At 41.8% G+C, this 25,473-nt stretch overlaps 1 protein-coding gene across 1 annotated transcript in view; it reads left to right on the plus strand.

Annotated features, from left to right (window-relative positions):
* LOC126418896 (WASH complex subunit 2) overlaps positions 1–25,473 on the plus strand; it is a 191,581-nt gene that overhangs the window by 115,865 nt on the left and 50,243 nt on the right. Inside the window, exons 12-14 of the mRNA XM_050085910.1 lie at positions 3,816–3,988; positions 15,480–16,978; positions 19,783–19,946. Coding sequence (XP_049941867.1) covers positions 3,816–3,988; positions 15,480–16,978; positions 19,783–19,946 — 1,836 coding nt within the window. The remainder of the gene's footprint in view (positions 1–3,815; positions 3,989–15,479; positions 16,979–19,782; positions 19,947–25,473) is intronic.

Below are 25,473 nucleotides of genomic sequence, written 5' to 3' on the forward strand. Positions count from 1 at the left end.
AAAGGGAAAGGAAAATTTTAATTGACTTCTGATCCAATCCCTTACTCTTATTTAAGGTAACTTTATTTTGGCATTGTCATCATCTTTATAATATTCCGAGACATTTATTTAGAACTTGTTACCATTTGTGTCTAAATGTGCTGTAGCAAAGAAAGAAAGAAAAAGTTGTACTTGCTATACTTGTTATACCATGTTAAGGAAGATGCAAATTGATTGTGTGGAGATGCTTGCATTTCTCTAGTCAATACAGCCCTCTTAGTAGCTTCCAAAGAAAAAGGCAGCACATAGTTCTGCTCTTGGGATACCAATGACCCTGTGTAACTGGTGACATTGACAGAGGGTGACGACAGTAAGGCAAATCTTGTGTTTTGCATTGTTGCCTAACTATGTGTGACAATGATGTGGAAAGGACTGCATGCTACTCATCAGATATGAACAGGAGTCTAATAGCTTGGGGTGGGTAATAGGTGTAAGAATTATGATTAGGCATGGATTGGGTAAGGAAGGAGAGGGATAGCAGTTTAGGCATGGTGGAAGATGCTAGTGCTGCTGGGGAAGTGTGAAGAGATTATGTAAGGAAAGGATAGGGTTATTAGGTGCAGCATTGGGAGGATGGATTGATTTTGTGTGTGTGTGTGTGTGTGGGGGGGGGGGGGAGGGGGGGGGGCGCAATTGATAGAAGCAGAGAGCTGCAAAGGATACACATAAGTGTGTTGGTGAGGTAAAAGGTTTGTGTAGCATTTGAGAGGGAACAGGAAGGTGGAAAGGCAGATGGTTGACAGGGCATAGTGTGCTTTGGGGCTGAGGGACAGGGAGGGGAAGGGGGGGGGGGAGGGTTACAGGAATGATGTGTTGTACGGAGAATTCTCAGAAAAACTGGTGTTGGTGGAAAGAGACTGTGAACCAGTCATTAAAGTGAAGCACATCATATTGCGTCGAATGTTCAGCAACTGGATGGTTCATATGTATCTTGGCCACAGTTTGGCAGTGCCCATTCATGAGAACAGACAGCTTATTAATTGTCATGCCCACATATGGGTGATTCAACAACTTTTCTGTGTTGTGAGAAGCAATCTGTCATTTTTAGATTATTGATGTTTCATCCTGGACTTTCCATTGTTTGATTTAGGCCAGCTTTGTAAGAGCTTGAAGTGCATCATAGATTTAAACTGAATTGTCTCAGTATGAGTGTAAAGCATTTAGAAGAAATGATGGGGGAGAATTTTGATAACTACACTATAGTTTTTTTCTGAAAATGTGAGAATGAAGTGCAGGACATAAGAAGGATTATGGCTTTTAAAATTATGGGGAATTTTTAACTGGACATGTGCAGATTGTAAGTTACCAAACTTCCATGACTATTCTATAACATTCAAAGTCTGAATCTGGTTTTTAAAAACACTTTTGGCATAAACTGTTGTTGATATTAAATTTAATAAAAGCTTGGTATCATAATGGGAGAACTAACATGATCATTTTCAAAAGACACACAGCAGTTTCTTCAGTAGATGTCCCCTGGAGGATGTTTGGTAATGGAATCCTCCTTGGATGCTAGTTAAAATGTGTCAACAAAACTGATTCCTCCCTCCCAAATGTGCTTAACACATATGTGTCTAATATGCAGTATCTTGTATGTAATGGAACAGAGTTGGCGACAGTATTATGCAAAATATAGATTGCTACTCACCGTATAGAGGAGACATTGTGTTGCACACAGACACAAGGCAAAGATTGATATATGTACAAGCTTTCGGCCAAAACACCTTGTTCTGGAATAGAAGAAGGGAAGAAGGAGAGAACACGCACATATACATACACATGCACCAATGTGTCTGGCCGCTGTAGCTGGACTGGAGGTATTACAACTGCACCTGATGGGCTGTGTAGCCACAGTGGCCAGAGACATTGCTTTTGTGTGTGTGTGTGTGTGTGTGTGTGTGTGTGTGTGTGTGTACGTACGTTTCCTAGTTCAGAAGGAGGCCTTTTCACCAAAAGCTTATCTGTAAAGCAGTCTTTCGTTGTGTCTGCCTATGACACAACATCTCCTCTATATGGTAAGTAGGAATCTATCCTTTTTAGTGATATTGTCATTATTTATTCCATACTGGACTTTCCATTGTTTGATGGAACAAAGTTGTGTTCTCTGAAACTAGTGCTATGAAATCGACAGTGTCGAAGCAGGTAAACTGTTGTCTCAGAGACAGTGAGTATTCCCCTAAGCAGGAATTTTTTGTGCCGCTTGTGGGTTAGTCTGGTCATTGTTTCTATATTCTTGTATGCTCATTTTATATGGGGTGTTCAAAAAGTATCTCCGCAGTGTTGTATGATTGTTAGCCATGCATGCCGTATGCCGCAGTGGATATACCGAAATGAAACTCAGTGAAATACAAGTTATTAATTTATTGAATATTCATTTTGACTTACAAATTTTCACATTAAATGTTGAAAGTGTGCCCCCTGTTGTTGAATACACAATTCAGTTCATCTAATCATGTTTCCAAACACAAGCTGTAACATTTCTTCTGTAACAGAAGCAGTGAAAGTGGATATTTCAGTTTTCAATTCATCGGTGGATTTTGGACGGTTTTCATAGATACACCCCATAAGAAAAAGTCAGGTGGTAGGTCAGGCGATTGTGGAGGCCAAAGTCCTTGTGAAATTATGCAAGCAGTGACATTGAAATGCGAACTGTATGCGCGGTTGCACCATCTTGTTGAAAATAACCATTAAGTATTTCACTTAACACAAGTTCTCCTATGAGTGGGTACAGAATATCACTGCAGTATCGTTGTGCGTTTATTGTTTTGTTGAAAGATACGGGACCCACAATCCGACGTCTAGAAATTGCAATCCAAATTCCTATTTTCACAGAATGAAGTGGTTACTCAATGGACTTGCAGTATTCCACATACGAGAATTTTGCAAGTTCATGTACCTGGATAAATGAAACCATGCCTTGTCAGTGAAAAACGTTTCATTAAGAATATCTCTTCCATTTTGTTGAACGAAATTTTTGAACCATTGACAATAATGCTGGCTCTTCCCATGATCAGTATTTTTTAGTTTTTGCACGAGTCACTTTGTATGGGAGAAGTTCTAATTTTTTCCTTATAGCTGTGTGAGCCATTCCAACACAAACATTGATTTCCTGGGCGAGTTTTCTTACTGACTTGGTTGGACTTGTGCACATTTTATTGGAAATATCGAGTAGTTTATCCTCAGACAAAACGCTGGGAAGACCACTTCTCGCTGAATCTGTCACTGAACCCATACTTTGAAATTTGTTAATCAAATTTCGCACAGTATCGCGATGTGAAAGTGTTGTCTTTGGGAAAACTGAATTAAATGTTTGACGAACTGAAACTGTGTATTTACCACCAGCTTTAAACACTTGTTCGACTAAAAACACACGTTCTTCAATGGTTAGCATTTTAACAGTGACAAAAATGAAACAAATGAACAAAGGAGCAAAACTTAAATGTTCATGTTGACACTTAACGACACTCACCAACGATACTACTGATACTGGCTGAGATAAACGAAACAGTGGAATGTTGGGAGTGTCCACTTGAAAGGAAGTAACCCAGGCAGGTGAACGATCATACGGCACTGCGGAGAGACTTTTTGAACACCCCGTATTACTTCATCGTGGTCCAGAATACATTTACTATTTTGTTTAATCTTTAATTTATATTCTGTGGATGCTGTTATCTATATTTGTGTATTACACAGTTCAATAGTCTAGAATTATTACATGCAGTTTGTTTGGTCTCTTAGTTAGAATTTAACATAATGCTCCAATTTTGTATTCTCAGAAACCTGTTGGTGGTGTGTCAGTGCTGGGAAATATGAGTGTAACTGCCTCACAGCTTATAAGCAGATTGCCATCAAGTGTTAAAGAATCTGGGAACAATGACACAGTTGCTAAAAAAATAACGGAAAATAAACCAGAGACAAACCATAACACCCACCCAAGAGAGAGATCAGAGTGAGTATTATGCAGAAATGAACCCTGTCCTTTTTGTCCATCTCTTTTAATTCTCTACACACCTATTAATGTGGTATCAGATTGTCAATATGCTGTGAGAGGTGAATGATTTGTAAATGAAGAAATACATGAAAATATTGGTATACAGTGTAAAGTACTGAATGAGAAACTAATTGCAGCAAAATGATACAATTAATATTACCCAACATAGCTACTGGAAATAGATGTTTGTTACGTTTTCACCAACTATTGCAACTGGTGTTTTAATGTGTAGTTACGACTTATTAATATTAACAAGAAATCACAACAGCTGTTGTGTTACACATTTATGTCCTGACTGAGTTCATTCAAAAGATCATCATCAGGTTACACTGCCAACAGCATTCTGAACAAATCCCCCAGAATTGTGCCAATATTGTGATGTAAGAAATGTGGTATAGCTAACGTTACAGGTGAATTCTGGAACATAATCATATAAACACTCTGTCAACTACCTGGTAGAAGCACGGTGTGCATGAATGCAGGCAACTTGGCTTCTTTGATCAAAGTACTTGACTGAAATCAATTTTCATCATAGGTGTTTGAGAATAGCTCTCAAAACAGCGTATCATTTGTGTAGCAGCCTGTAGTGTAATGTTGCCAGTGAGGACATTGATCGAATGATAGAAAGAGAAACAAAAGAGATTGTGGTTGAAACCATGGGTAGTGAGAAGAGAAGCTTGAAGCTTAGTTAGCAACAGTGCAAGGACAGAAAAAGGACTATGAAAATTATTTCAGAATGGACACACACACAAACACACACACACACACACACACACACACACACACACACACACACTTTTCACTCTGTGCTTTATGAAAGAAGCCCCTGATATTTGAAAGCAACGTGCCCAATTAAAGGAATGACAATTCTACTAAATATTGTCTCATAGTTTTGCTAAGAATTTTAGTGCCAGGTGAATGATGTTTACTGATAATGAAATAATGTGTTTATATCCCATAAAAAGCCTGTGCAAGGAAATTACTTTTCTCAGGAAATTTATAGTTGTTGTGGACCTATGCAGGAGTAACATGAAGTATTGATGGTATCTGACATTTGTTCAGGAAAAAGCTGTGCCCAAATAAAAAGCTGCACTCTTTCCTCAAAATTTGGCCTTGAAATATTAGGGTCTCTCTTAACAGTGTAACTTAACAAATGTTTCTCTTGATATGATGTCTGCAACTGTTGTTTGCATTATTCATGGTTGATAAGATCCGTTTACAGTTGTATAAATTTTATTTTCTAAAGAAATGAGAGCACAACTATGTTTCATGAAAACAATTCAATCTTTAGTTGCATCAGGAAAATTATAACTATATATGATGACTATACAAATCATCAAACTCTTAGAAAACCAAAAGAACTTATAGTAACATAAAGAGGATAACACAGTATGTACAGAATATCCATATGAGTCAACTAAAATGGGTTAGTTTAGTTATTCTCTTGTGCATGGCATGTAAGCAAAAATTCATCTCATAAATTCCAAGGCCGCACAGAAAAACACTTGCAGAATTGGGCCTACATAATAGTTTACTAAGTGGCTGAACATCCCACAAATCCAGTACAAACTTGCAAATGTCAAGGCTTAAGCTTGTCACTAACAGGCTCCCGTATAAGGTGAAGCAGCCAGACTTTCATACACAAAAACTCGAAAAAGAGATTGTAGAAATCCAGCAGGATCTTCAGTTACTACTCAAATCCTTAGGCCCATCCCCAAACGTTTCCCCCAGAGTCCATCTCTCTGCTCATTCCTACATTCTACACAGCATCAATGTGTACATGATATGTAAGTGTAGGCTTCCGCGGCCGTTGTCTTCTTCAATAAAATTCTTCAGGGTATCAGACCGCATCGTCATAATTTTAAATTGCGCCAACATTTCGGCCAGCGTTGCAGCTAGCCTTCATCAGGGCCTTACGTTAACTGCTAAATGAACACACTTGGATTCCTTAAATAGCTGCACGAGAAAACCGTGTCGTTACTTGATTGGCTGTACTAGGAGGAGGAGGAGGGGTGAAAGGTATGCTTTATTGGTGTTTCCTTTATTATCTGTTATTGGCTGAAATAGCTGTTTTCTATTGGTCTTTATATTAATCCACCCCATTGGAGGAGACGGACGAATAGCGAACAGGTGATGGCTGTGACGTCACACTGTTTCCATGCTGTCCAGAAGCCGGCTGCGGCGTGCCATTGCTTTGTGTGCTCGCGACCACTACTGTGGCTCTCCGCGTGTCCGCATGGGCCGCCACGGCACTGCCGCCACTCCGTAGCCCTGCTATTGCAGGCAGCCAAGACCTCGGAAGCTTGTACCCGTCCTCTCTATTCATGTTGGCGGGTCTTTTGGCTATTTCTATCGCCTCTCTAATCTTTCTTTTGAAAGTGAGAGGCTGTTTCGCCAGGACGCGGGCTTCTTGAAAAAATATTGGTTTCCCGCACTCGTCCCGGTGTTCCGCCACTGCTGACTTTCAAAAGAAAGATTAGAGAGGCGATAGAAATAGCCAAAAGACCCGCCAACATGAATAGAGAGGACGGGTACAAGCTTCCGAGGTCTTGGCTGCCTGCAATAGCAGGGCTACGGAGCGGCGGCAGTGCCGTGGCGGCCCATGCGGACACGCGGAGAGCCACAGTAGTGGTCGCGAGCACACAAAGCAATGGCACGCCGCAGCCGGCTTCTGGACAGCATGGAAACAGTGTGACGTCACAGCCATCACCTGTTCGCTATTCGTCCGTCTCCTCCAATGGGGTGGATTAATATAAAGACCAATAGAAAACAGCTATTTCAGCCAATAACAGATAATAAAGGAAACACCAATAAAGCATACCTTTCACCCCTCCTCCTCCTCCTAGTACAGCCAATCAAGTAACGACACGGTTTTCTCGTGCAGCTATTTAAGGAATCCAAGTGTGTTCATTTAGCAGTTAACGTAAGGCCCTGATGAAGGCTAGCTGCAACGCTGGCCGAAACGTTGGTGCAATTTAAAATTATGACGATGCGGTCTGATACCCTGAAGAATTTTATTGAAGTGTACATGATATGTCCCATTTATGTGCCTACGGATAAAGGCTCCATCACTGTTGTTTTGAAATGCAAGGATTATCTGACAATAGGACTCCACCAGCTGTCAGATACACCCACCTACAAACGTTGCCGCAGTGACCCCATTCCAGAAATCCAGCAGGATCTTCAGTTACTACTCAAATCCTTAGGCCCATCCCCAAACGTTTCCCCCAGAGTCCATCTCTCTGCTCACTCCTACATTCTACACACTTCCTAAAGTCCCTAAACCCAACTACCCAGGATGCCCCATTGTGGCCAGCTACTGTGCCCCCACTGAGAGATTCTCTGATCTCACAGACCAACATCTTCAACCTATTACCCAGAACCTACTGTCCTATATAAAAGATATCAACCATTTCCCCCACCGACTCTCCAAAGTTCCTGTCCCTTTACCACGTGGTTCCCTTTTGTCACTATTGATACCACCTCCCATTACACTAATATCCCTGATGCCCATTGCCTTACCACTATTGAACACTACCTTTCCCAATGCCCAACGGATTCCAAACCAACAGCTTTCTTCCTAGTCACCATGACCAACTATATCCTCACCCACAATTACTTCTCCTTTGAAGGCATTACCTACAAACAAATCCAGGGTACAACTATGGGCGCCCGCATGGCACCATCCTATGCCAAATCTAAAGGAATGTGGCCATCTAAAGGAATGTTTCCTAAACACCCAGAATCCTAAACCCCTCACCTGGTTCAGATTAATTGATGACATCTTTGCGATTTGGATTGAGAGTGAGGACACCCTATCCACATTCCTCTAGAACCTCAACAACTTCTCCCACATTTGCTTCACCTGGTCCTTCTCAACCCAACAAGCCACCTTCCGAGATGTTGACCTCCAGCTCAAAGATGGCTAGATCAGTACTTCCATCCATATCAAACCGAATAACTACCAGCAATACCTCAACATCGACAGCTGCCACCTGTTCCATACCAAGAAGTCCCTTCCATATAGGCTAACCACCTATGATCGTTGCATCTGCAGTGACGAGCAGTCCCTCTGGAAACATACCAAGGGTCTCACTGAAGCCTTGTACAAAAACAAATCTCCCATGCCTTATCTTTCCAGTCTCCCATCACCTCTCAAAGTCCCACTGTCCGGACGCAGAGGAGCATTCCTCTCGTAACTCAGTACCACTCAGACTGGAGCATCTGAATACATTCTCCGCCATGGTTTTGGCTACCTCTCATCATGCCCTGAAATGAGAAATGTCCTGCCCACTGTCCTTCCCAACCCTCCCACAGTGGTATTCCGCCATCCAACGAATCTACACAATATACTCATCAATCCCTGTACAACCACTGCTCCTAACTCCTTACCTCATAGCTCATACCACTGTAATAGACCTCGATGCAAGACCTGTCCTATACATCTTTCCACCAATACCTACACCAGTCCCATCACAAACATCACCTATCCTATCATTGGCAGGGCTACCTGTGAAACCAGTCATGGGATCTACAAGCTAAGCTGCAACGACTGTACTGCATTTTACGTGGGCATGACAACCAACAAGCTGTCTGTCTGCATGAATGGTCATTGACAAACTGTGGCCAAGGAACAAGTGGACCACCCTATTCCTGATGTTGCGTTCTCCGACGCGCTGCATCGTTCTGCATTTAGATCACTTGAAGTCATGGAGCGTTGGCTGCGTTGTGGAGGAGTCAGTCCCCCCACGTCGTCTCTGCACTCGTCGTTGAGAAGAAATGTCGGACGGTGTGACGTCCAGCGTCGTTGAGTTAAGTTCTGTGAACAAATAATGTGTAGCTGTTGCCCACAGATATCACGTCGTCTTTTCAACGATTCGACTAGCGTCGTCTTCTCAATGAGGCGTTGACTGGCGTTGTTAGGTGCTGCTTTGTCTCCCAGATGAGGCGGCAGCTGGCGTCGTCGGGCCCCGCGTTGGGCGCCAAAATGGTGTGTGGCATCCCCGCACTCCAACCGCATGCTGATATTGTTGACGCCGTAGAGCTGCTACTGCCACAACTCTCGCAGTGGAGTTGAGACACAATGCACGATGACGTAGATCACCGCTGGTGAACAGGAGACAGAAATGCGAACTCGTATGGTGGATGCTTCTTCTGATTTAAGATTGAATGATTCATTGCCCAGATATGCAGTAGTTGTTAAATCTTATCTCATCTGCATCGTACACACCACCAATTGCAAGGAAACATTGTAATTATCAGTCTTTTCATACATTGTTGGCTTGTTGCTATAGAGTTGTTGAACCTGTATGAAACGAGATCCACAGATACTCTTTGATCACGTTTGAGTGAACCTACTCCGTAATGCTAAAAAACAAAATGTTCAGAAGTTCTCTTTTCAATTAATGAAGTAGGTATTTTGATATTCAGATCAAATTGTCTGTGCTGAACAGTCGTTAGTTAACTATCATTGATTAAATCACTTAATAATGTAGTCCACGCTTGATATTTCACTTGGAAAGAACAGTTTATTGTTCCTTGGCCACTAAATACTTTATAACTTTCGCACCAACACGCACACGCAGTTGGTTGGTAAAGTCAGTACTATTAAAATTAAGTTTCTTGACAATTACGACACCTTGACTCTTCAGCGTAATTGTATTATCTTCGTGAAGTTGTGTAATTGTGTCCTACTTGAGACTAACTGAGTGTAGTTCTTTGACATACTATCCACTCTTCTTTTACTTCCAACTATTTGAAAGTCAAATCCAGTATTCACTAGTTTCGTCAATAAAGTTCAATTAACCCGTTATGCACAGTTAAACACGTCTATCAGTTCCCGTCTCTGCTTAGAAAATCAGTTTCCGAAGTTCGTGAATCACGTCATGCAACAAACACTTCTAAACACAAAACAATCTTGTCGTGTTCCGTACTCTCAATTACTAAGACAAGAATTGTTCTCACACGTCTTTACAGGACGAGAGCCAGCAAGCGACTTCTTCTGTGAAAGAGTATAGTAGGCGCATTGAATTTCTTCGTTGCGCTTACAACTCTCTTCCACATAAAAGTTATCTCTGACTAACATCACCTTGGACTTACCTTTCAAGATATTAATTGCAATTATCACTTGGATATTTGTCCATTAATTACATCTGAGGGTTCTTCCTCCTCTTTTCATAACAAAAACTCTCAGTGATGTATAATGTTGTTGTTATCAAAACTTCTTGGTGTTAGCTTATTGGCAAAGATGTCGTATTTGCCAAGATAACTCTTCCCTACTTCATATTATGATATTCTGTCTTAATTGACTTAAAGGGGGTCATTGGGGTGTTATACTGAGCACAGTGCCAAACATGACATCATTCATTTAAATGACTGCTTCACAGCCTGTGCCATACGTATCCTTCCCACCAACACCAGCTTTTCTGAATTGTGCACGGGGGAAATTTCCCTGCAATGTATTCTACGTTCCTGTAACCCTCCTGGCCTCAACGTTTGTTAGTTGTTGTCCTGTCCCATGCAGCCCATTCTCTGTTCCCATTCCAGCACTACACAGCCCTCATTCCTGCATCACACCCAGTATTTTTACTTATGTCCTTTTCCGATATCGCCCCCTTCCCACCTCTCCGCTGCCCTCCTTCTAACCTCTCGACTGCACATAGCTGCCCTACTCTCTTTCCACCTCGTTCCTGCATGCTCCCTGACAGCATGTCACTGTCCGCTACCCCACCCTACTATCCCTTCTTCCCCCACTCCAACCTCCTCATTACTCCCACCAGTCGCCACTCCCATCATGCACAGGTGCTGCTGCTCAAAGTGTAGCCTCGGTTGCCTGAGACTGCAGTCATGTTTGTATGAGTTGCATTTGCATGAGTGTGTATGTGTGTGTTTGTCATCTGATTTTGACGAAGGCCTTACTGGCCGAAAGCTATATTTGTGACCATCTTTTTGTTGTGCCTATCTGTGACTCAGCATCTCCGTTTTACAGCAAGTAGCAACTTTCCTTTTCACAATATTGTAAACTGATACGTGCCCATCGAGTAACATACCAAACCCACACTGATATTAAAATGCCAGGTGATGTGCTGTGTTGCTATCACACAAGCAAGTGCACTGCAGACACGATCTCATGACGAAACTATCCCTGCTGTTGTCATGTCTAAAATATCATGAATTAGCACTGCTACCATCGTGCTAACTTCATCCATGTATGAAAGACACTATCATTGTGCATAATAACATCTGCAGTATATGGATTGCAACATCGACAGGTGTAACCAAAATTATACCTCCTAGAGAGGTATTAATTTACCAAAAACTCAGAACGGGTACAATTTAGTGACAGTTTTTGTGTATGCCATCACATGGTGGTACCTGAATTTTTGAAATGAGAGTGAATGAGTTTTGAAAAATAAAAAATGTGACAGTGCATAACTGTGTTGATTGAATGTGATTGTAAGACAAAAGCTTCCTGGATGTACAAGAGAATATATTGCTTGCACCAAATCACTATTCTTTCAAAGTGCACTGTTTTAGTTGACCACTCCAACTTATTGCACACTCTCTAATCTTTCTGTAAGTATTCTCTGAGATCTTCTATATGTTAAACTTCTTCTCAAAGAGTCAAGTACTGGTTAAGGCACATAGAGTAGAAAGGTAGACCATTCCATATAGTGCACTCATTATTGGTCAGCATCATGCTTTTTATGTCATCAGGCAGCCAGCTTGGCAGCCGCCTCAGCATCAGGATGTGACAGTAACTAAATTTTCAACCTCTTCCTCCTATTTAATTCAGAGCATTCCACTGATAGGATGAATTAATATGTGGTGTAATCAAAAGAAAAAGATCAAGCAATAATAGCAATGCTTGGAAAGCTTGTCATCATACAGAACTAACTATTGATATCAGTCATTTATCCTTGTGGTTTAAGCACATAACTCCTATGAACACTTTACAATTTTGTGTAATTCCTTATACCAACCACAGTCAACAAATAAAATGAGAATAATCTGCAAACATACATTATAATAGTGAGGCAGAAAAGTTCACTCCAAGTTATAGGCCCTGATGTAGTTGAGAGAAAATTCCTTTTGAAACTTCCTAGCACCCGAAGACGACATGCCAGACCGGACCATGAACCTGTGGCCTATGCCTTTGTCGGACAAGCACAGTTGCCAACCTGCCCTCACAGCTTTGTTTCCACCAGTACCTTATCTCCTGCCTTCAAAATTTCACAGAAGAGTCTTAGATAACTTGTGGGACTAGCTCTTCCAGAAGAAAGGATATTGCAGAGACCTAGCTTGCGACAGCCTAGGGGATAGTTTCTAGAATGAATTTTCATTTCACTGTAGAATGTGTGCTGATTTAAAACTTTCTGGCTGATTACAACTGTGTGCAAGATTGAGACTCAAACTTGGGACATTAGCCTTTCACAGGCAGGTACTCTGCTGAATGAGCTGTCCACATACAACTCACATCCCTCTCTCACAGCTTTACTCCTGCCAGCACCTCATCTGTGTACTGAACTAGGAATATGAACACATGTTCTTTGGCCAAACCATGTTTCCCCTGTATTCTTTCTTTCAGGAGTGTTAGCCTCACAAAGATAGGCAAGAAAACTTCTGTGGAGCTTAGAAGGCAAGAGGCGAGATACTGATGGAAGTAAAGCTGTGAGGGCTGTTTGTGTGTCACGTTGGATAGCTCAGTTAATGGAGGACTTCCCAATGAAGGACAGAGATCCTACATTCAAGTCCCAGTATGACACACAAGATATTTCAAATTGTCTCGCACTGGTGCAGAGTGAAAATTCATTCTGGAAATAGCCAGTGTTCTCTGTCCATAAAAACAGCACAGTATGACATGCTTAGATGCACTAAACCATTTAAAATTTTGTTTTTTGAAACGATTTTGCTGCAGTTATGCAGTGTCTGCACAGAGGTGTCATGCTTTGCTCCCTCACCTCATTTTGGATACTGGAAGCCTCCCTGTTGCAAAAGTCTGAATTATATTTAAAATCAGTAACATAGTTAGAGGATAACAATTTTGTTTCATGTTGAGTGGAGATAACATAGACAGCACTAACACATGTAGATATTTTTCTCCTTGGGCACCGGTAGCAATGTTAGGTGTAAGAGAGGGCCTGAAGGCCCTAATCTTGCCAGGTAAAATAAATGCATAAATAAATAAATGTGAACAATGCTGTAGTTGTTTTAAGAGTAAAATTTTATATGTGAAAGAGATATTGTTCTCAAAAGTAGTAAAAAGCTTTGTGAGGAAAGCAATTATGAAGTTCAAGGAAAAGACAGCACTGACCTATAAAATATATGCTGTTTTCTCTTTGGTTATACTCATGTAGATTAGCCTGCTGTAGATAACAAGATAAATTTTTCAATGGCTGAAGATAATATGTAATGGAAACTGGAACTCAGTATTATGCCATGAAAGAGGATTTCCTTAGACTGCAGGTGTGGTGCATACAGAGATAAGGCAGTAGTGAAGTTACAGTAGAATCTCTGTTGGTGACTAGCCAGCATCAATCAATGTGCTAGGGTCCTTCTGCAGATCTGGTTGTAAATTTACAATGCAAATGAGGGAGATTTTGAGGTTGTAGGTAGATATTGGTGATTTTGATATTGCGTATGTCTAGTTTTAGCAGGTTTGTTTAGATGGTTGTTACAAGGAACTTTATGTAAAAAAAAACTTTCATTCAAAAAATGGAAAGAAGGCCTTTCTTGTAACATATAATTCTTTGTACAGAGCATATGGCATAAAGGCTGTGCAAAAGATATGGAAGAGCTGGTATATGGTGCAACTCTTTTCAAAAATGGCCCTCCTTCTAATGGTGTCAGATATGCTTGTTGTTTTTCACAGGCTTTTATGTGAGCAGTAACACCAACTGACAGTTCGTCTGAATAAGTGTTAACTTCCAAACTGTATCCAAGATTACAGTTAACCTCCTGGTTGCAGAGCACTTGAAGTTGCTTCACAACCTATGCCATGTGCCCAGTGCAAGTGTATCTGAATTATGTAGATGGAAACTGTCCTTAAAATACACCTTTTGATCCCTCGATCCTCCTGATGTCAATCTCTGCCAGCCCATGTTTCTGTGCACGTCAACCACCCGTTTTACTAAATCTGCTCTCATTTCCTCCTCTCTGCAGTCTCCCACTTCCTATCATTTGTCTCTCCTGTCTCTCTTCTACCTCCCCTTTACACCCCACTCCTGTACTTCAGGTGCCCCACACTCAATTCCCCTCACCTGTGCACTGGTGCCACATTCCTATCCTGCCCCCTTGCTACTTTCCCCTCTTCGCTACTTACCCACTCCAACGACACATAATCCCATTCAAGCTACAACACAAGGACATTGTAGTTGGACAAAAAGTATCTCCTCTTTCTCCGTCTCCTCTCTTCCCCCTCTGACTGTAAATGTGTTTTTGAGGGATCTCTTCCCAAACCTTTGCACCATCAGCATGATGGGGTATATAATTACCTGGCCCAAACAGTAGCAGAGATACAAGAAAAACATGTTTATTCAGCCTCTGCTCTATAGGCTGCCTGCAGGACAGACGTGTGGGAACAGTATGGGCCTGCCTTATCTGAGGTGGTATTGACCTGTTTTATCAACATATTTTGCAGGGGCTACATTTGCAGATGGTCACAGCTAAAGGAAGGTTGAGGAAGGCAGGAGGTGGTGGGTTGGAGGAGAGTGGATAGGAGGTGGTGGGAAGGGTGAGAGGGGGGGCAGGGGGGGGGCAAAAGGGAATGTACAGAGAAAGGTATGCAGGAGAGGATGGATAGGGAGAAAGGTGGTAAGGAGTTAATGACTGGGGAGGGAGGCAGAAGGGTATCAAAAGGGAGAGGGAGGAGGAGCAGATGGACAGTGAGGGGTGGGGAGGAGGAGGAGGAGGAGGAGGAGGAGGAGGAGGACAAGGGCAGATAGGGATTGAGGAGGAGATGGATAGAGAGAAAAATGGGAGGAGGAGCAGATGGACAGAAAGGGGAGGGAAGATGGAGTGATCACAGAGGGCGAGGGCGAGGGGGGGGGGGGAGGTGATGGACAAGGAGAGGATGGAGGAGGGGCTGGATGGAGAAAGGGGAAGAGAGGGGGGAGGGAGGATACACTTGCAGGTAATATTGGCATGCCTCATAGGAGCTACAGGTGTGGATGGGTATGGCTGAGGAGAGTGTGGGGGGAAGGTGATGTACAAAGAGAAGTGGTGGAGGAAATGGGGAATGCGGAGGGAAAGGTGGACAGATTGAAGTGGGAGGACGAGGTGGACAGAGAGACGGGAGAAGGGTTCAATGAGAGAGGGGAGGAGGAGATGTGTGCAGTATATGTGTTGAATTCATATGTGAACAAAGCTGTGGGAAAGAGGTTAGAGCTTCAATAATTTTTGTTTGTTGCTAAGTTAAATTTCATTTTGATACTTACATTTTCTTTTTCAGTTCACCTGTCAATCCTCCAAGTGTGTCAAAATTAATCCAGCAGAAGAAACCACAGTCTTTATTTGATGATGATAATGATTCAGATGAAGACAATTTGCTTTTCTCTTCTGCAAGTTCAACTGGATCAAGATCTCGCCGAAGCATTGATGTCCTGTCATCTGAAAAGAAAATAGACTATTCCTCAGAAGAACCACCTAAAAAGACTAGTCTCTTTGGTAATGGTAGTAGCATACTGATTCCTTCTCCTGATGATACAAACACTGATTTATTCAGTGTGAAGACCAGTGGTTTAACATTGGGAGCTAGTGATGGTCAAAATTCTTCAGTTTCACATGAAAATGTGCCTACTGGTGGTTTGTTTGATGACTGGGAGGATGATATCCAAAGCACTGAGTCCAGAAAAGGTGATTCTCCAGCATTAATTCCTGTGGATCAGTCAGATAATAAAGGTATGGCAAAAGAAATAAATCATGTTTCCAAAAGTGACAGTCACAGCAAGGGATCCTCATTGTTTGATAAAGAATCGGATAATACCTCCATTTTCTCTGAGGATGTAACTAATAATTTTGTAATTTCTGGTAATGCTTCGAAAAATGACATATTTTCTGAAATTGGAAATGAAGTGAAACCCTATGTTACTCAAAGGCAAAATAGCAAAGTGAACTTATTTTCTGGTGATGATTTTGATGAGGAAATTGATATATTTGGTGAGAAACTGAGATCAGATAAGTCAGAGAATGTGGTAGGTGAGAAAGTAACATCATTGCCAGATAAGAAAACAGACCCAGTTTTTGTCATGACAGCAGAACCACCAGTTTTCCCAGATGAATCCACTGATAGTATATTTTCAGTTCCAGCTGACAGAACACCAGGTAAAGAAAAATCAGTGGTAAAGGACACTACTGAAACAGAAAATACAGAAGCTGCACCAGCCACACACAGAAATACATATGACACTAAGAAACCAGCAGTAACTAAAAAACCTGTTGTTTCATTGGGTAAGCCAAAAACAGCAACACGTCCTGTAGATAAGGACGTAGAGGAAAGTACATCAGAAATTTCAGTACAGTCAGCTGCAGGTGTTAGTCAGCTAACACCAGATGTGAATGGAATGCATAATCATAAAAAGCAGACAGAGATAGGGAAAGAACATGTAGATAGTGAGATATATTCAAAGAAGTCTGACAAAAAAGATGTAATAGCACCAGTCACCAAACCAAAACCACCGAAGACACTAGACATCAGAAAAACTACTGCTCTGCAACAAGACAGCTCAACAGGAGAAGACACCTTTGGAGAGAGTTCACCTGGTATAGGTGAGGAGTCATTTGGTGACTCCCAAAAGACAGAACGTCTCTCATCAACTGCTTTTGGAGAGTTGTTGAAAGGTTACTCTCCACCTGATGATAAAATAGATGGATTGCTATTCAGCAGGGAGAAGCAGCTGAGTGAAAAGAAAAGAGAACCAGCAGAAGAGGTTGTTACATCACCCAAATCTGGTGAGATAATTGACTATGTTGAATCTACTTCTTAATAATTCCTACATAAGTGACAATGCTTGCCATGTTGCTATTCCTTTAAACATCTTGCAGAATTATTGCTCTCTCTCTCTTGGCTTTTGTTTCTAACTGTATGGAATAATTTCTGCTGTTGTAACTTTTGTTTTCAGTTAATGGAATTAGGACCCTGACAAGACACAGTTAAGAATTAATAATAGTGTGCATGAAGCATTGTTTGATTTATTGTTCTTTACCAGTAATAGTGGGGGAGTTTTGTTTGTAAACCACTTTTGTGATAATCTAGTGTTTGTCAATGCATAAGGAGGAGAGCCAATTTCCAGATCAGTTACATACAATGAAAAATAGTGTTCCCTTCACATTTTTATGGTTGGCATCGCCAAACTGCCACTGACAATAAATTTGTACTGATGTCCATACCCGAATAATGGACAAAACTTGTGTGCTATATTGGGATTGACACTTGGGTGCCTTACATTATTGGCTGCAGTCAGCATCTGAAATCCATACAGGTGGTCTCAGTTTGAGCACCACAGGTCTTTAATAGGTATGTGCTGTTGGGGTTAGTATATCCTTGTTGTCTTTTGACGTTATCCACGCAGCATTAGTGGTTCCACAGTTAAGCATGGGCTCAGATCCTTGGTGCAAGTTCACTGATTGCTTCATAAAGAAGAATCATTGTTAGAGATTCAGGTAATTGCTGGAAAAATTAGCACAAAACTAAGATTTGAGCCCCAGACCATGGATTTTGCGGTCACAGATTTACCTACACCACCTCTAATGTAATGCAGAATTGGACCACTAGATGTCATGAGAGGTGGACGGGCCAGTATAAAATGATGTGGAGAATATTGTGTTGTCAGTAGAAAGAAGTAACAGCTGACTGGGTTGATCACGAGAGCTCAGTGACTTTGAACGTGGACTAGTTATTGGATGTCACCTGAGTAACAAATCCATAAGGGACATTTCAGCCCTTCTAAAGCTGCCCATGTCAGCTGTTGCTGATGTGATTGTGAAGTGTAAATATAAAGGAAGAACCACATCTAAACCAAGACCAGGCAGATCTCATGTACAGACAGACAGGGACTGTTGTGCATTGGGGGAGGTAGTTGTAAGAAATTGCATGCAATGATTAGAAGGTTCACTTGTGAGTTCCAAAGTGCTACCGACACACCCGCTTGACTGTATACAGGGAGTTAAAAGAATGGGGTACTGTGGCCAGGCAGCTTCTCATAAGTAACATATTTCTGTACCCACTTGTAAGGGATGCTTGAGGTGATGTAAAGAGCAATGCAACTGGATGGTGGATAACTGGAAACAAGTAATGAATCACACTCTACCCTGTGGCAATGTAATGAAAAAGATTGGGTTATACGGATGCCTGGAGAATTAACAAGTGCCATGGGAGTGTTTTCCATAGTTATGGTGGTGGTCCTCTTATTACACTGAAGAAAACATTAAATGTGGAAGAATATGAACACATCTTACAGCATTTTGACTGCTTACAGTAGAGGAATAGTTCGGATATAACGATTGTTTATATCAGCATGACAATGCACCCTTTCATGAGGCAGCATCTGTGAGGTAACGGTTTGTGGACTGTAACATTCCTGAAATGGGCTGGCCAGCCCAGAGCCCCAACCTGAGCCCAAGGAGACAACTTTGAGAGAAATTCCACTCCAGACCCCAGTGTCAAACACCACTACCTTCTCTGTTTCAGTTCCTGAGGAAGAATGGGCTGTCATTCTTCTAGACATTCAGACACCTCATTGACATTGTTCCCAGCAGAGTTCAAACTGTCATAAACGTGGAGGGTGGACACATGCCATATTAATACTAATGTTCAAATACTATGCACACACACACACACACACACACACACACACACACACACACACACATTGTTCCCAGCAGAGCTCAAACTGCCATAAACGTGGAGGGTGGACACATGCCATATTAATGACCACTAATAGGTGTTCGGATACTACACACACACACACACACACACACACACACACACACGGCCCCAGTCTCTGGCTGCCGAGGCAAGTCTGGCTTTAGCAGTCAGAGACTGTGGTCGTGTGTGTGTGTGTGTGTGTGTGTGTGTGTGTGTGTGTGTGTGTGTGTGTGTGTGTGTTTTTGTCTATTTCTGATGAAGACCTTGTTGGCCGAAAGATTACTTTCTAACAGTCTCTTTGTTGTGCCCGTCTGCAACTACCATTTTCTTAATATTGTCATATTCTATCCTGAATTTTCCATTGTGTAGTAGAAAAATAGTTAAACAATATTAAATCATCTGAAAAATTGATGACCTGCATCCAATAGAGATGTAGTCATTACTTGATAAATATTTTTGTAAGTTTAGCAGTTAGATATTCTGGAGTTCTCTTTGAGTTACCAAGCGATGTGGTTAGCACACTGTACTCCTATTCGGGAGGACAACGACTCAAACCCGCTTCGGGCCATTCTGATTTAGGTTTTCCGTGATTTCCCCAAATTGCTTCAGGCAAATACGAGGATGGTTCCTTTGAAAGGGCATAGATGACTTCCTTTCTCATCCTTCTCTAATCCAATGGGACTGATGACCTCGCTGATTGTCTGTTTTTCTTTGTGCCCCCCCCCCCCCCCCCCCCCAAAAAAAAAAAAAAATCAATCCACCAACCAACCATCTCCTTGAGTTACTGATAATTTAAATTAATTTCAGTTACTGGAATATGGTACTTGATTTTTTTTTCTCTGCTGCTTTTTAATATTCCTTGAATGTATGTGCCAATGTTTATTTGCAGGTGAGAAGCTTCCAGGAAAAATTCAACGTCCAAGCCTTAATATTGATCCACTCGCTCTGTTACCTGGAGCAAAACCACCTCGCAAAGGTTTTCAGTCTGAGGAAGGTATTGGATTTGACCAGCCTGCATCTGACATAACTGCACCACTCCATAGTGCTGGAAAGGTAATACACAGTGCCTAATAAATTTTACTGATGTGTTATGATAGCTAAGTGACACACACACACACACACACACACACACACACACACACACACACACACACACACACAGCTACATTTTCTGGGTGGCTACATTGCATCAATGCCACAGCATGTCTGCTTTCAGGGGTTGCGCTGTTGTGTTGGAGGAAGTTGGTGAGAGGAGGAAAGAGGGAGGGAAGGTGTGGAGGCAAGGATGAGTTATGGCTGAGAAGGAGAAGTGGCAAGGGGACATGATAGCAATGTGACATCAGTATTGGAATAGAACAGAAGGAGAGGGAAACTGTGGAAAAGAGTGTGTGAGTGTAAATGTTGTCATGGAGGTTGGTAAGGCGACAGATCTGCATACGGATATTAATGTGGAACAGTGACAGGAGGATTGTGTGCTCAGTGAATGTGTCCTTACGTTACATGCTTCCATGTCCCGGGAGTTCATGTAAGTGCTCGTGTTTTTTGTGAGTGTTCAGTCATTTCCCACAGAACGGATTTTCCACAGATTGTGCAATGGCTTTTAACTGTGTCGTTGAAGGCCCATTCAGTAGGGAGTAGAATTTGCCCTTCTGACTTACATGATAGTGTGGCATTGACATCACTCGTTTCACACTGTGGCTGTTCAGGGAAAACATTGTATAGTGACACTTCTGGAGTGCTAGGTATGCTTTGTTGGTTTTGCATATGACATCTCTTCAAGTCTGTCTGTCCCACTACTACTGCTTTGCAGATCAATGACTGTTCCATCATGGCTTGGATTTTAAAGATTTGAACTTAAGAACACTGGCATTTAGGATCACAGATTCTATTTTATTTTTCCATTTTTCATCCTGCATCCAACAAAGATTCATAGAAAGCGTGCTATACTGTGCTGCACGAGGTACCACTAAAACTTTTCTCTCTGTAGTTCTAGACCACTTTTCTGTTTCTGATGCAGGTGCGTGACTTCATTTTTGGAATCAGGTTCTCTAACCTTCTATTCAGATTTGAATCAAATCATTGGATCTGTATAACAGTGTAATGTTTTTTCTTGACAACACAGCATTGCAGCTCACAACAAAGTACTATGAATGCAGCCTCTAGACACTTCTTAGAAACAGGAAATTTTATTATTTCAACAACTGGTATTCATCCATCTTATATTGTGCACCTGGCATTGATAACCAGCTAGACTCCTTGTGAAAGACTAAAAATACAAAAATTAATAACATCACATGCAAATATTACATGTAAGTGTACACAACCCGTATTTGTAACTGTGCAATTGTGCTTTCTGCTATCCTCAAAATTTTGTGTTTTTATTATCTAGCCATACTCTCTGTCTGGCTGTCTGGTAACTCATCGCCCCTTGTTAAAAAGTTACTAATTTTTATTTGCCAAAAGAAATTATTTTGATGTTCTGTGAACAAAGACTGTGATAATCTTTTTTTTTTTTTACTTGGAAGGAGAGTGTTATTTCCACAAAACGGTGTGGCTTCAAAACCAGTTCAAAGTCCAAAACAACCCCTCCTATTTGTCCTCACTCATCACCCACCAAAGAAGATGAAATTAGACAATTCATACATTCACTAAAGAACACCAAGGAATGAGGAAATGACTCGATCATTGCCAAAATGTGGAAGAACACCAGAAGCAGTGCTATTAATTAACAGACTAAGACAGTCCTTAACATCTTGGAAACAGAGGAACTTGGATGTGGCTAGTCCCTTCCCCCCTCCCCACTGATCCATCCACTTCTTAACACAGGTGGCAGAGTGGACATAAACAATTAACTGTGTACTGTTTCTTTTTTCTTATGGCCTAGAACATTCTCTTCAAAGCACTACAGAGTATGACAGAAAAATGATTGGACTCACAGTTGGATGAAAACCAAAGAGGCTTCATGAAGAAAGAAATTTCATGTGTCTCATGGAACATGAATTTTAAATGTATTTTCTCTCACGTGGAACACATAAGTAAGAAAGTTGTAGTTCAGAAAGACATAGGAATCCACTGACTGAACAATTCTTCTCAAAATTATGAAAACTTGGCTTGGATGACAAAATAAGGACTGTTACCTAACAAACTCTTACACACACACACACACACACACACACACACACACACACACACACACACACACACACACACACACACACTTTCAAACTCAAATTTATGGGAGATATTTTAGATGCTTTTGAAATTGGGATGACTTTCAGGCAAGGAGCTGGGCTCTCATTTCTACTTTTCTACTGTATACCCATGAAAATTATCTCTAGAGGCAAAGGTGTTGGAAATGTGATCAGGCTGGTATTAGAAACATGAATTTGAGTTAACTGCATAGCTTTTGCAGATGACCTCACATTTTTTTCTGATTCATTACACACAGTTTTAGTACACATCAACAAACTAAAGACACAAGCATCAATGGTTGGACTTCAGGTCTCCTTCAGGAAACATGAATGTATAACAAACGTCATGTCTATGCCTAAGAGTACTTCAGGCACAAGAAAGTTAGATCAAATGCACAGAGAAATTTATAAGTACCTATGACAGTTGACAGGATCCAACATGCATAATAGATCAAGAAAATGAAAATTGCATATCTACTAACTATAAATATCTAAAGGAAGAAATCACCCTTGCTAAAGTAGCAGCAGCCAGTTAATATTTCTCTCACCTGTGTCTAATATACTAGTTATAACTGTTCCATACCTATGTTACATAGACTCCTTTCTCCTCTCTGCCTCCCCCCCCCCCCCCCCCCCCTCCTTTTTTTCTGGCCTGCTCATCACATTCAGCAGTTTGTCCACTTAACATAGTAACCTAAAAATGGACACCCCAGGTTGGAATATCAACAATATTAGGAAAATGATAGATTGCTTCTCACCGGAAAGATGACGTATTGAATTGCAGACAGGCATAACAAAAAGACTGTTACACATTACAGCTTTTGTCCAAAGCCTTGTTCACCAAAGAACACTTGTCAGCTCCGACCAAATTGCGACTCACGTGAATAGCAGTCTGGAGTGAGGCAGCGTAGGAGGAGGGAGAGTAGAGACTGCCAGGTACAGCGTTGGGAGGTGGGATGTGGGAGAGTGGGGGGTGGAGGAGGGGAGGATTGGAAAAGGAGAGGAGCAGGGGAGGAGAAGGGGCTGGAGAGTACATTGGCAGAGAGCGATACAACCTCAACACCTTCCCTTCTATCCACTTCACATGGCCCTCCTCAACCCAGTGTGCCACCTTCCGAGACATTGACCTCCTCTCCTCTGATGGCCTCATCCACACTTCTGTCCACATCAAATCCACCAACCACCAACAGGACCTACATTTTGAAGGTGCTATCCCTTCCACATCAAAAAATCCCTCCCCTACAGCCTTGCCACTTGTAAACAGTGTATCTGCAGTTCAAAGAACTCCCTTTCCCAGTATGCTGAAGATTTCACCAAGGCCTTCACGGATAGGCTTTATCCCCCGGGCCTAGCCTTCAAACAAAATTCCCGTGCCATTTCCCCCACACATGTCCAATCCTCCCATCTTCTCCAAGAGCCAGCTGCAAAAGAGTGCCCCCTTCATCACCCAATACACCCCGGAATGGAACAACTGAACCACATCCTTTGTCAGGACTTTACCTATCATCATGTCCTGAAATGAGGGACATTTTACCCAACTTCCCCAGCATTCTACTGCATCCCTATGCCACTCCCAATCCCAACCCTTTGCCATAGGTACCATATTCCTGTAGAAGACACAGGTGCAACACCTACCCAATACAGCCATCTAGCACTTCCTCTTCCATTCTTGACACAGGCATATTGTACTCAATCAAAGGCTGGGTCACCTCTGAACACAGCCATGTTCTCTGCTGCAACCATTGTACAGCTTTTTATAATGCCATGACTACCAACCAGAAGTCCACCAGGATGAACTGCCACTACCAAACAGTGGCCAAGAGCAATGTAAACCATGCTGTGGCACAACATGCAGCTGAACACAACAAATTTGATTTCAGTGGCTGTTTTAACAACCAGGGCCATCTGGATCCTCCCTTGCACTAACAGTTTTTTATGAACTTCACAGATGGGAGTTATCCTTACAAGACATTCTTTGCTCTTAAAATTATCCCAGCCTCATCCTATGATAAGCTGCTGTCCCACACCCCCACCCAACAGTTTCTGCTGCTTCATCCAGACACCACGTCCCGTTTCACATTTCCTCATCCTTTTTGTGTGCCACCCTCTGCCGATGTACATGCCTTTTCTTTCCAGTCACCTGCTCCTCTCCTTTTCTGTGCCTTTCCTTTTCCATGCCCCATTTTTTTTCTCCACCCCTTCCCCCCACCCACCCCTATGCCCCAACTCCTTACACTGCACGTGGCAGTCTCTATCCTCTGTATACCCCACCCATACACTGTTATCTATTCCTCCACCTTATCTGCCCCACTCCAGATTGCTGTTTGCGTGGCAGTTGCATTTTGATCAGAGCTGGTGGTGGTATAGCTGCCATGTATGCATGAGGTGTGCTTGCTTGTGTGTGAGTTGACATATTTTCATTCGCTAATGTCATATGGAATAATGTTCTGGAGTAAATCATGTTTAAGAAAGAAAGTCTTCATTACACAAAAAAAATGCTGTACTGTAATAATAATATGTTGTACTCACACATGATCATCCTGTAGATATATGTTTAAGGTGTTGCGAATTAAGACAACTGCTTCACCATATGAAACTTCCTGGCAGATTAAAACTGTGTGCCGGACCGAGACTCGAACTTGGGACCTTTGCCTTTCGCGGGCAAGTGCTCTACCAACTGAGCTACCCAAGCACTACTCACGCCCCATCCTCACAGCTTTACTTCTGCCAGTACCTCATCTCCTACCTTCCAAACTTAACTGGTAGAGCACATGCCCGCGAAAGGCAAAGGTCCCGAGTTCGAGTCTCGGTCCGGCACACAGTTTTAATCTGCCAGGAAGTTTCATATCAGCGCACACTCCGCTGCAGAGTGAAAATCTCATTCTGCTTCACTGTATATTTATTCTCTCATGAAGTTTGTTATAAATAATCTACTATAGTTCGAAAGGAACTATGAGGTAAATAATTATAATACCAGAAGGAAAAATGACATTCGTTACTCCACATTAAGGTTGTATTTAGCACAAAATGGGGTTTACAATGCTACAACTAAAATTTTTGGTCACTTACCCAGTGATACAAAATGACAGGCGGCAAAGTAAAATTTGATAATAAACTGAGAAAGTTTCTCCTTGACAACTCCTTCAATTCTGTAGAAGAATTTCTGTTACTGCAATGTGTAAAAGTTGGTGGGTAGGAATTATTGACTCACTTCTGTAAACAATTAATTTGTGATGTGAATGTAAAATGACTCATTCCACATCATTACAATCTATCACACAAAATGATCCATGGAACATGCAACTAATTAATTAACTAACTTAACTAACTAGCTAGCTAGCTAGCAAGCTAGCTGTTGTGGAACCGCTGACCATTCTTATCTTTTACAC

This window comes from Schistocerca serialis, chromosome 9 (genome assembly GCF_023864345.2).
Source record: "Schistocerca serialis cubense isolate TAMUIC-IGC-003099 chromosome 9, iqSchSeri2.2, whole genome shotgun sequence".
Lineage (NCBI taxonomy): Eukaryota > Metazoa > Arthropoda > Insecta > Orthoptera > Acrididae > Schistocerca > Schistocerca serialis.